At 35.6% G+C, this 13,232-nt stretch overlaps 1 protein-coding gene across 1 annotated transcript in view; it reads left to right on the top strand.

Annotated features, from left to right (window-relative positions):
* LOC120625064 overlaps window positions 1–4,692 on the top strand; it is a 49,802-nt gene extending 45,110 nt beyond the window's left edge. Inside the window, exons 16-18 of the mRNA XM_039891976.1 lie at window positions 1,281–1,486; window positions 2,555–2,667; window positions 4,140–4,692. Of these exons, the coding sequence (XP_039747910.1) occupies window positions 1,281–1,486; window positions 2,555–2,667; window positions 4,140–4,249 (429 nt within the window). The 3' untranslated portion in view covers window positions 4,250–4,692. The remainder of the gene's footprint in view (window positions 1–1,280; window positions 1,487–2,554; window positions 2,668–4,139) is intronic.
* The last annotated feature ends 8,540 nt before the right edge of the window (window positions 4,693–13,232 follow it).

The following is a 13,232-nucleotide window of genomic DNA, read 5'->3' as shown; positions in this document are numbered from 1 at the left end:
ACTTGATCTCAGGTCATTTAGTCGCGATTGGTCGATTATATAATTTCGTCCAATTCAGTGAATTCATAGTTGGTCCAATTCACGGATGTTCAAATTAATGGATGATTGCATGTGGCTCACAATAAATTAGGGGTAGAGTAACATTGATTAATGCGAACTCCCAGATGTCTCCCACCAACTTAAATCTAAAATAATTACCTTATTCATTGTGAAAAGGTAACCGAGGGAAAATTATATCTGAATAGGCACGTCTTAAAAGGCACCTTGATTTGCCAACGGAAACTATCTTAATACTAGCGGTCCCTCGCGACTTCGTTTGGTATAAGTGAACTTTAAAAGATAGACATATTATGTCGCGGACTTTTTTTTTAACTTTTAAAGTGGAACAACTTTGTCATACATGACCTCATTTTAACTTTAACCGTTTACGCTCTGAAAAGGAAAAAAAACTCCTATTTTGAAACATGCTTCATTGGTGATATGCTCCTATTAGTCTTAGCGTGATGATAAATGGATTTAAAAATAATAATTTGCATTGGTCGTAAGTACATGTCATATACACCACGCTTCTTGACTTATACGCCAGCTAGTGGCAAATATCATAATCAATTAGGATTATTTATTTCCAATATTTTCAAACGGATCAATTGTGGATAGCAAAGTGAATAAAAATTCAAGTCTTAAAAAAATATTTTAAATTGTAAAGTTTTTTTGAAAATCTCTAAATATACTTGTTTATTTATTAATTTTGTAATAAATAAATTATTAGTAAATTTTGTGACGATTGCGACATTCCATAATATTCAATGACAAATTTATATTGACATGTGCTGATCTAACCTTCAATTTTCTACTCTCAATTATTCTATTTAACAAATGTAAATATTTATAAAACGAGAAAGTGATATAAATGATTTTTAAATAGAATATAAAATGAAATAGTGAATATTAAATGAAATGGCGGAGTCCCAGGAACATTTTACTTTTTCTGGGGTTTCAAAAACTGGGGTTGTAAAAAAATACCATAATCACACCCACGTGTATTAGAAAAAAAAATGAAAAATGTGACTTGGAAATGAGATGGCGCGTAGCAGAAAAACGTTCCAAGATGGCGCGTAACAGGAAAACGTTACAAGATGGCGCGTAACAGGAAAACGTTACAAGATGGCGCGTAGCAGAAAAACGTTACAAGATGGCGTGTAACAGAAAAACGTTACATTGCTATAAAATTTCTCCCATAATAAAGAAGTTTCACTCAAAAAAACTGGTATTTCTTTCAGGATGTAGGGCCTGGTATCGACCTGTCGTACCAGATAACTGCGGGTGGCGGGCGCGGTATCATTGCTCCGCGAGACTTTATAATACTAAGAAGAACCGCCCAGCTTTCCAAGGAGGGTAAAGTAGTAACAAGTGACCCCTACTGTTACATAACCAGTGGGGTCAGCGTGGCAGTCCCCGGTTACCCCCCTGTCAGGGATATGGTCAGGTAAGATTTTTATCTCATACAATGGTTGTTGAAGGGGGAGGGGGGGGGGGGGGGGGGGGGGGGGGTTGTACTCGATTAGATTGTGTCATCACTTATCATAAGGCAAGAATGCAGCCATGGGCTCACTTGAAAAAAAAATATTGTTAATACCTAATTGCTTTATATACGAGTATATATGATTACAATTTCATATAGTGTGGTTTAGTTCTGACACAAGACTGACTAACTCATATTAGAAATTATATTCAGTTGTGTATGTGTGTGCGTATGAACGTGTGTGTGATTAAGTATTTTAATATTATCTAATCTATTCAATAATGTGAATCTATCTAATTTGGCATTAAAGAAACAATCAGCTTATGTTATGGTTGCTTCACGTATCTTTTTATTTCAAGCCGGGTCCACATTATCCGCCTCATTTAATACCGCACTGTTGTTTTTCGAGGTGTGGACCGCGCTTTATTTTGACAGCCGGTCGCCAGTGTGGGCAATGTCCATGCTTTCCAAGTCCATTCATGGCTGTGGAATTGATTCCCACTACTGGAAAATGTTTTTTAAAGTCAAAGTCAAAGTCAAAAATATCTTTATTCAAGTAATAGTAATAGGTGGCACTTTTGATGCGTACATAAGAATTACACGGAAGTGAGATGATTGCGATAACCACATTCGTAAACTTACACTAAAGCAACGCGGGTTCCAAACGCGTCCTGGTCTAAGAAGAAGCCCACAACAAACTTAGCCTGGTGTTTTTTTTTTGTTATCACTATGTCACAATGTCATTTAAAATTATTAGAAGAGCAACCTTGTTAGAGCAATAATTCTTTATTTTGTCCAAGCTTTTTTATCGATTACGTAGTCCTTTATACTATAATAGGACTTTTCTATAAGCTTACGTTTAATACAAACTTTAATATGTATTATATGTACTTATTTATGTATATTTTTATCAGTTATTTTAGTACCACTAACATAAACTAGGCTTACTTTGGAGTAATATATATACGTAATGTATTTACTATTTGTTAATTTTTATAAAGGATTTTTTTTCAAGTGTTATGTTGTCCACAGGGGTCACAACAAAGTGGGTTGCTGGTGCCTTGCCCCCAAGGCGGTGGAGACCCAGGGGGGTAAGATCGAACAGAAGACCGTCTTCCAGTGGCTGATGTGCTGCGACCTTAAGGGTGAGATATAACGCTATACGATTTTAATAACAATTAAATTCATCCTTGTACATCATCATAATTGTCAGCACAGAATAAAGAACATACGGAATCTTCATACAGCCATTATTGTATGCAGAGCATTTGGTCCAAAAACAGTGATAACGCCCTGCGTCTCATTTCACACCCGTGGAATGCCCACAATTTTTTCTTATTTTGCCATTTTATGGTAAAAGTTTGGAACATTGAAGGTACTATATACAGTGCCTGATTAGGCAAGCGCGGGGCCCGTAGCAAATTCTTTAAAAGAGCCTTTGATCTGCGATGGGTTCTTAAGTATAAAGTGGTAAAAATACAATTCAATACTCAATACGTGTCTTAAATACGCATAAACGTATCTTAAATATAATATTTGCTATCTATCTACAGGTTACAATTTTGTGGGTTATTAATAGTGTAGTAAATTACTATAGTACTATATATTTTTTTGCTTTCAGCATCCAGTTTGGTCCAGCCACGATATCAAACACGTGTCTGGACCAAACTGGATGCTGAAAGAAAAAAACAGGCTGCACTGGCTGTCTCTGGAGGAGGCCTTGACCTTGAAATAGGGTTCTTCATAACGGAGTTTTTTTTATTTAATTATACAAGAATTTGTGTTCTAGCAACATTCTACGGGTGTGAAATGAGACGCGGGGCGTTAGCACTGTTTTTGGACCCAATGCTTTGCATACAATAATAGCTGTATGAGGGTTCCGTATGTTCTTAATTCTGTGATTCTCAGTCTATTTAACTCCCACTGTTAGACACAGGTGTCCTCTCGTATAGAAGAGAGTTTTTAGTGCATAGACACACTGCACCGATGAGCATTGTCGGTCTTTAACAATTATTAGTCACAACATATCGGCCATTTTTAAAGGTGAAAGTTTTTATTTTTTTCGACTGACTTTTTTTATGGGACACATCAAGATGCGCGATTTGGCAGTTAAAACGACTCATCAACGGCGTGACGCTCTTTTATGCCGTCACGTTACCGCATTGACTTCTTTGTGTGTTTATTGATCTTATTACCGAAAGTCATTCTTTATCGGTTTTGTAAATTATAATTCTTATATTCACTGAAATGTTGAACATCTGCCGAGCGTGCCGTGACTTCTAAGTTTATTTTTAATGTGTATATAACACACATGTGTTTGACAGTGGCGTGCCTTTCATACATGCAAAAAGGCGCTGCCTGCCTTACACTTTTTTGTAACTAACTTTTCTTATTTACCTGCTTTATTCCCTGACTTCAAACTCTGGTTATAAACCCTAGTTATTATAAGACGCAACTCGTGTGTATACTAATCACATTTTTTTTTTTTTAAATTATTAAATTCCACCATATAGATTTTCTACTGAAGGTCGAGACATCCTGGCACAGGTATATTACTTAGAGGATGTCCCAAAAACGGATCAGTGTTTTCTTAACCCTTTTTATGTCCTGTTTTCAGGTAAAATCCCCCAGTTCGTGCTTGACGCCGCGTTCGCAACTGTGATGCTAGATTATATAGTCCACGTGAGGAAGTTCGTCGCTGACAGCAAAGCGAAAGGACTTTTCTAGGCGGGGGGTCTTCGCTTTGCTTATTGATGACATTGGTGGGAATTAATGATGTAATTATTTACTTTTGTTACACATATTGCAACCCAATGCAAAAACGAAACGCAATCGGGGATTCCTATAAATAATGAATACGTTTAGGTACTGTCTTCTCTTGTCTTGTTTATTTAAATGAAATCGATTCCTTATTTCTAGATTTAAAATTGCTGCAATTAAATCAATCAATTGTACCAATGGTAACGTAAGCATGGGGGGGCAAGCTTTGCTTACTTTTACTGACGAGGGGGAGGGGTGGGGTAATAATGGCGTAAAATCTGCTTACGTAATACTTGAACAGCCCCAGAAGACTTTACTTTGCCGAAGTCCGTGATAAACAATGATGACTAGTTTCGTCGTCATTCACCCATTACTGACTCTCCAGGGCACGGGTCTTCTCTCAAGAATGAGAAGTGCGATGAATGCAGAATTTCACGAGTTGGTGCGTGAGAGCGTAACAAACAAATAAACTCACATACACATATAATATTAGTTGCGCTCTGTACGCATATTTTTCTACTACAATTACGTGTACAGGCGACGTCCCTGGTGCAGTGGTGAAGCCTGTTTTAAATTGGAGGTCGAGGGTTCAAAGTCAAAAATATCTTTATACAAGTAGGCCCACAGGTGGCACTTTTGATGCGTACATAAGAATTACACGGTAGCGAGATGATGGCGATAACCACATTCGTAAACTTAAAACTAAAGCTACGAGGGTTCCAAACGCGTCCCGGTCTAAGAAGAAGCCCACAACAAACTATATATATTTTTAAAGATATTTTTTTTTTTTTTTGTTATATTATAGCTCATCGACGCGAAATTCAGTTGTTCACAAATCGCACGGGAACGAAGACAATGTGTTTAATACATTTTGTAATAAAAAAATTCGTTTAGTAGTGTTTGCGTGAAAACTTAACAAACATTCATGCATACATAAATCCCCACAAACGTTCACGTTTACTTTCGGCTTCAATGTCGGGGGGCCAAGTTCGAATACCAGCACGCACCTCTAACTTTTCGAGGTTATGTGCGTTTTAAGCAATTAAATATAACTTGCTTCAATTGTGTAAGAACAACATCGTGAGGAGACCAGCATAAATGAGAGTTCTCCATAATGTTCTCAAATGTTGAAGTCCACCAATCCGCACCGCGCCAGCATGGTGGACTGCGGCCTAAACCTTCCTCATTCTGGGAAGAGACACGTGCCTGCGGCCTTTAATGTGTTCATACGATGATTATGATGAAGATGAAACTGAGTTTTCATTGTATGCAACAATAATTACCCATCCACCCAAAACGATATTCGATATCGAATTCCTCACACATCTTCAGCCAGCGCTCTTGGAGAGTGAAATAACAGTTGCAAGTTATTTTAGTCATTAAAACTATGTGCTTTAGGTTCATTTTATAAGATAAACACATGAAAACTTATACAATGTCATTTTGAGAGGAGCATTCTATAAAAAGTAACGATTAATTATTTTCATAAAAAAATTACCTTAAATGAATTGACAACCCTACTCAATTGTAATTACTTCACATCACACTCGCGCGTGTACGTGTTTGCGTGTGAACGTTCGTTCGAGTTATTGGTTTAAAATTATCTTAATCTTTTTCTGTTGTAACAGTAATCCGTTACCCCATTTCACCTTAAATTTAAACACAACTGATGTTAGGGTTTTTTAATAAAAACTTAGTACTGTTATTTCCTGTAAGTTGTGGAACGAATGTTTTTATTTTAACACCTGCTCGGGTACCCCCTTTCTATAGAAAAAGCCTGCCTGCCAAGGCAAGGCCTTGTTATGCCTGGATCACAGAATTGGGAACATACAGAAACCGTGTACACGACTAATGTCTGAAGCATAAACTCCACTTTAGTAGTGTTTCTCGAACAAGCTGTTAGTCACATCATGCCATTTAGCAGTTGACAGAAATTATTTTACCTCTAATGCTCTAACCGTTCAGCATACAATAAGAAAAAAAGGGGAAAGTTTGTGAGCTGGCAACATTGACGGCCGATTGGCACAATGGGCAGCGACCCTACTTTCTGAGTCCAAGGCCGTGGGTTCAATTCCCACAACTGGAAAATGTTTGTGTGATGAACATGAATGTTTTTCAGTGTCTGGGCGTTTATGTATATTATTCATAAAAATATCCATCAGTTATTTTAGGACCCGCTACTAGCTACGCGCTTAATTTGGGGACTAGAGGGCGATGAGTGTATAGTTGTAGTATATTTATTTGTGAAGTGAGACGTGCGCGGGGCAATAATCTCAAATTTTAATGCGCGCGGAGGTTTCATTGTTTTTGGAGACAAAGAACTGCACGCAATAATAGCTGAATGAGAGTTCTGTACGTTCTTAATTCTGTGGCCGGGATTTAAGCATCGCATTTTTACCTTAGGAAATAAAAACGCAATATGTAATTAGAAACGACAAACACTTTTTATTACATGAAGTTAGTTAATTAAGCAAATGTTAAATAAATAAAACCCTATTTATTTTTTAAAAAAACTTCACAAAATATTATATTTATTCTAAGCCAGACTTTTCTATAAATTAAGTTTTATGTTTTAATGTTCAAAGGGTTTGAGTAATTTTTGTATGGAACCTGACACGCCGCCATATTGACTTTTGTATATCAAATTTATAATATGAAAAAAAAACTTCATAAAACCTTGTAGAGTATAAAGTGTTAAAGAGTTGATGCATTTTTTGTATGGAACCTTGCGTGCTGCCATTTTGACTTTTTATTTTGCTGCCATGTCAAAATTTCATAGATAATTATTATGATTTATGGTAATATATTATAAAAAGTGCAAACAAATAAAATGTATAATATCTTATGATGTGTATATAGTATACTGTTTCTAAGCTTTATCATTATTTTAAGGTTTTTTTATTTTAATTTTTTTTTCATAATCAAATATATATTTTTTTTATTAACAAGTTGGTATTTTTTTTCTGTAAGTTGCATGGTATTTCTAAGTGTTAACGTTTAATTAATTAGTAAACTCCATATAAACCCACCATACCATACCATGCCGGCCATATTAGGCGCGGCAATTTTTAGTCAACTTATATTTATCACAGTATAAAGAAGAGATACAGACATATTATGAAAATTAAGCTTAATTTGCTACACTCCGCGAAAAGCAAGAGAATCTGTATGGTGTAATTTATAATTTCTTCAATCCTTATACTCCACACCAAACAGACCTTCGGTGCCAAACGTGCGTAGAGGGTACATTGCCGAAGATCTGTTTGGTGTTGAGTATAAAGATTGAAGAAATTATAAATTACACCATACAGATTCTCTTGCTTTTCGCGGAGTGTAGCAAATTAAGCTTAATTTTCATAATATGTCTGTATCTCTTCTTTATACTGTGATAAATATAAGTTGACTTATTTTATATTAATTACTACAAGTTTTAATTAAAATGAACTACGACGTACTGGTGACTCTCTCACGTCAATACGTCAAGTTTGACTGCAATAATTATCTCATGTGTTTGGCCACAGTTTAGTCGGTTTTGGTGTAAATAATTATGATATGGCATAAATTACAGAAGAGCCAAAAAACCAATGTGGGTTTTTATTTTTATTTTATTTACCAACTGTTGCTTACTGAACATTACAAAAAATCCCTAAAAGAAACTATTCAGACAGATCTGATAAAAAGTGATTCTTTCAGTATGTCATAAATAGTAACTAATTTTTTAATTATACCCCGATCTACCGCGTTGCACCGCCTGACCGTGTATTAATTGTTTATACTTTAGACCTGTTAATTTAAGAGAATCGTGTACGATCGATCGAAATCACTTTACTTTCATATCCACATCTGAGTAAAAAAGGGAATCATATTTTGCATGCATTTTGACCATGTTTAGACAATAGGGTAACTTTAAGAATTATATTCCGTCCAGTCATTCATTACATATTCAACAACTCTAGTTTTTATATATGAAGTTTTAATCAATATAAAACGTTTATATATTACCTTTACCAAACACTTTGTATCGTTTAAATTGTAATATCGATAAATTAATAAATAAATATACTACGACAATACACACATCGCCATCTAGCCCCAAAGTAAGCGTAGCTTGTGTTATGGGTACTAAGATGACTGATGAATATTTTTATGAATTATATATACATAAATACTTAGAAAATACATATAAACACCCAGACACTGAAAAACACTTATGCTCATCACACAAACATTTTCCAGTTGTGGGAATCGAACCCACGGCCTTGGACTCAGAAAGCAGGGTCGCTGCCCACTCCGCCAGTCGGCCGTCATATAATTCACATTCGCCGTCAATAACTTTTACTTATTTATTTTTATTTAAACTCTTCATTTGTACCCGACATCATTGAGAATAACAAAAAAAAAAGAATAAACACTTCAAGAATGTAGTACCTAGGATACCAGATATAAGCGTAGTGAATGGTTGGACGGAGTATAAATATCTAAGATATAGTAATATGAAACGGATCCAATCCTCAGTCGTTTAATTCGAGACAGTAATTTCACCGCTGCAAATTCTGTGTTATTTTTTATACTGGAACTTTTAATAACTGACCTAAGGGGTCGAAATAGCGTTTTCAAACTTAAATGAAAAAAGAACATTACGTGAGCGAAGTCGCGGGCGAACGGTATTATGATAGATTATCAATAAATGGCCTTCTTCGATAAATGGGCTATCTAACACTGAAATAATGTTTCAATTCGGACCAGTAATTCCTGAGATCATAATGTTCAAGTAAAGAAAACAAACAAACAAATTCTTCAGCTTTATATATTAGTATAAGATTGGATCAGTTTCGCTTTACTGCGTCAGATAATGTAAGATTTAAGAACTGTATAAAATATAAATAACTATTTTATAATCTAGATAGAGGAATATTATGTAAACTGGCATTTTTATAACAAAAATATTAAATAATAACATTTTGATGTTTTGTTTTATTGATTCTCATTACCATCCTTAGCCTAAACGCTAAATGCTGTACGGACTGAATGCCTTCATATAATTCACCTCGCAGCTCAAATGCGGGCTGGCGGACTTTTGAGGCTTATTATCACACTTACATCATAAGCACAGGGACCGACGATTTAACATGCTCTACGAGGCACGGGCGTAAATAACACAAAATGGGTTTGATTATTTTAGTATGAAGCCTCGCTTACCTAAAGTCCGCAATTTTTTTTTTACCTCTACAGTAGCGAGCATAAAAGATGACGTCATCAAAAACAAAATTTTACTCTTAAAATATAGTTATATTTCGCAAACCTAACACTATGTGATTTTATTTTAATACAATTATTGTTTGAATTAATTCCAGCATAATATTTCTTAGTTATAGGTACTAATTTTGCGTGGATAATATTTAAGAAGAAAAAAAAAGTAAACACCAGAGCAGTGAGTAAGCCAATGCCCCTTCAGAACTTTAATTCTCGAAAAAAGTAATAAAAATAAAACATGTTTATTGTGGGCGATCCGTAATAGATGGGAATAAACCATCGCCGATTTCTTTGTATACCTTTTTATTATCTACAATATTGTAATTCATTATTTTGATATATCTCGTAGGGTCTAGCCAGCGTTTGCAATGTAAGCGCGAAATATAAGTCTTTATTTACGACATAAAATTAGAAACCTCTAAAATAATACTATGCATGTATTACACATTCAGACCTTTATAGTAGAATTCAAATAAAGAATGTCAGTGTTATTGTCATGCCAGTTTAAGGAGATTGGTGAATGTTTTAATAATCTCTCTTAAAACATTCACCAATCTCCAGCTCTTAATTTTGTTCTTATTTAATAAAGAAATTTACATAAGAAAACATGTACCAATCTCCTGACACTGAAATGACAATAACACTGACATTCTTTTTTTTAATTCTATGAAAACCTTCTCTTGAATCACTATGTCTATTTAAAAAACCCGTTGCCTATTTAATCATACAGGAACACACAGCCAGCGGGAAGCAACTTTGCTTTATACCTACTTCTAATCTAATCTTCTAATTTTAAGTAGGTACTGTGAATTTTTTTTCTGACTGGCAAACAACCTACGATCCGAATTTTTGAACGGAGACGTAAGGCGAGTTTTTTTTTAAATTCTACTCCCAAAAGGATAAACTCGGTATTTGGGTTTTTATTGAAAATAAGAACCATGGTATGTAACTATCACAGTTTTAAAATTCCGTCTACTATTCTTACTAAGACTAATTGGCAACGCGTCTCCTTCCGCAATGAGATCTAGGCTGTAGTCCACCATGCTGGAAAAGTGCGCATTTGTGGACTTCAGGAGATGTTGACTTTAAAATGAATAATTGTTAAGAACATCTCCACATTGTAAAATTAACATCTCCTCCGAGTGTGTTGATTGCGTCTGTTTATGGAGCCATGTTCTCAAACGTTATTAGATCGCCAGTAGAAACAAAAGTAGATTACATTATTACCTAACGCAGTGTTAATTCTTATTTAAATCAATAGTTTTATCATCAAGGGTTACTTAGCAGTAAACTACTTTGAATTTCATTCGAATTGGACATTTATGTAGACGTTATCGTTAGTTTAAAAAATTAAGTTTTTTTTTTTTACTTCTTTATTCGGGACTTTTCTTAACAATAAGAATGTCAGCCCCATCGTTCCCTTTACGAAAATTTATAAAAAAAAATAAAAAACAATTTGAGTCTCTAAATAGTCCTTACCTACCTAATGAAAACGGTTATACACTGTCACCCAAACAAAACGGTTTGCTTAGAAATTACTATTATCTACATAAATTATAAGCGGTGATTGGGTAAGAACTTGACTTAACTTTCGGGGGCCCAGATCGAATCCCAGCTCGCACCTCTTAACTTTTATAACTTATGTGCGTTTTAAGTAATTAAAATATCACTAGCTTCAACGGTGGAGGAAAATATCCTAAGGAAACCTGCATGCCTGAGAGTTTTACTCTATAATGTTCTGAAAGGTGTGTTGAGTTCTCTAATCCGCACTGAGCCAGCGTGATGGACTACGGCCTTAACCATTTCTCATTGTAAGGGCAATCTCTTTTTCAGGGCAAGATCCATCCTCTGTAGTGGGCCAGTATTTATGTGATGATGATGATACAGAAATACTTACTTATAACATACAGATAAACTGAAAAACCCAAAGACTGAAAAACATTCAAATTCATCACACAAACGTTTTCCAGTCGTGGGAATCGAACCTATGCGAACAATCGCCTTAGACTCAGAAAGCAGGGTGACTGCTCACTGCGCCAATCGAAAACATTTCAAATAACCTTGCGAATTATTAATAACAGCACCGTAAGGATTTTCGGCGTAGTATTGTTTTCTAATAAGGTATAGGTAAAGCTAGCATTTTTTGTGCAGAAATTGATGACCATTAACTAGATCTCCTAGGTAACGTATGATGTAATCTAAGATGGTATCGGGTTAACCTGTTTAGTTTAGTGAAACAAGAATCAGTTTCTACCTGATATCGTACCGGAAAGCGGCACTTGGCGGCGACGTCTTTGTGGGTACGGTGATAACTATCCACATATGAAGCCTCCCACCAAACCAGAGAAAATTCAGAAAGATAAATTTAAATAGCCCCTGCCGGCAATCGAACACGGGAAGACCCCACGCTTACCGCTGCGCCAAGGGGTTTTCAAAACTTTCCAGAAGTATATACTTACGTTTTTTTTTTATTTGGCATAACGATAAAGTTTTTGATAAAATTGATTGGAGATACGCTTTATTTTTCTTATTTATTCTTTTATTTTATTTCAATCTAACAGGCCCATATAAAAATTGGTCGTGATGTGATTGTGATGTTATGTCCTAATATACAAGCCTTCCTTAATAAATGGACTATTCAACACAAAAAGATTTTTCCAATTCGAACAAATAGTTCCTGAGATTAGCGCGTTCAGCCAGACAGACTCTCCAGCTTTATAATATTAGCATGCCCATAACAGATTAGCACAGTAATGAGTTGCTATAAAAAACCAGCCAATCACAACAATGTGCGAAACAACAAACAAAAAAGAGAGGCGCTATCTAGTGAGGTTGTACACACATCGCAAACTGTTTCGGTGATCTTTTTTTTTTCGTGGCCGGCTGTTTTTCGTGGCTGACTGGCGCAGTGGGAAGCGACCCTGCTTTCTGAGTCCAAGGCTATGGGTTCGATTCCCACAAGTGGAAAATGTTTGTGTTATGAACATGAATCTTTTTCAGTGTCTGGGTGTGTATATATATTAAAAACACAATAGGAATTGTCAAAAAGAGTTATCGAGTCTACGGGCGGTCCTAGAGCAGGTACCTTGGCTTAAAAATTAGTTTGACCATTCAAAGCGGCAATGTTGCTAGCATCTTAGGTAGGTACAATGCCTCGCTGCTTTACTTATAACGACGTTTTAGATTTGACTTAGTTTTATTTTGGTACATTTTAGGTTAGTTTTGTTTATAAATAAGTGTTTAAATAAATGTTTAAAAGTCATCAACAAAGATATTAGAAAAATAAAACTACACCAGCCCATTACAGGCCCACTACAGAGCACGGGTCTCCTCCCACAATGAGAAGGGGTTAAGGCCGTAGTCCACAGATTGGTGGACTTCAATTGCTTACAACGCTGGTGCGTGCTGGGGTTTGAACCCGGCCCCGCGAAAGTGAAGCCGAAGTTAGGACTTCCAATAAGCTATCACCGCTTTATTTAAATTATTAGCTTGAATAGTTTTATTATGTGGCTTAATAGCTTGATTGTAACGAAAACTTCTTATAGAGCACAATGCAGATTGCAGAGGTTTCTTATACGCATTTTAAGAAGAAAATCCTGCGTCTTTTGAATACTATATCGCTAAACGACTAAAAGACCGGGAGGTATCTATGCAACGTTCGAGTCCATGTAGGACTGCGGAGCATCTATAATGCAGT

This window comes from Pararge aegeria, chromosome 7 (assembly GCF_905163445.1).
Source record: "Pararge aegeria chromosome 7, ilParAegt1.1, whole genome shotgun sequence".
Taxonomy (NCBI): Eukaryota; Metazoa; Arthropoda; class Insecta; order Lepidoptera; family Nymphalidae; genus Pararge; species Pararge aegeria.
The sequence above is the reverse complement of the archived record's forward strand: the minus strand, read 5'-3'. Positions and strand labels throughout refer to the sequence as shown.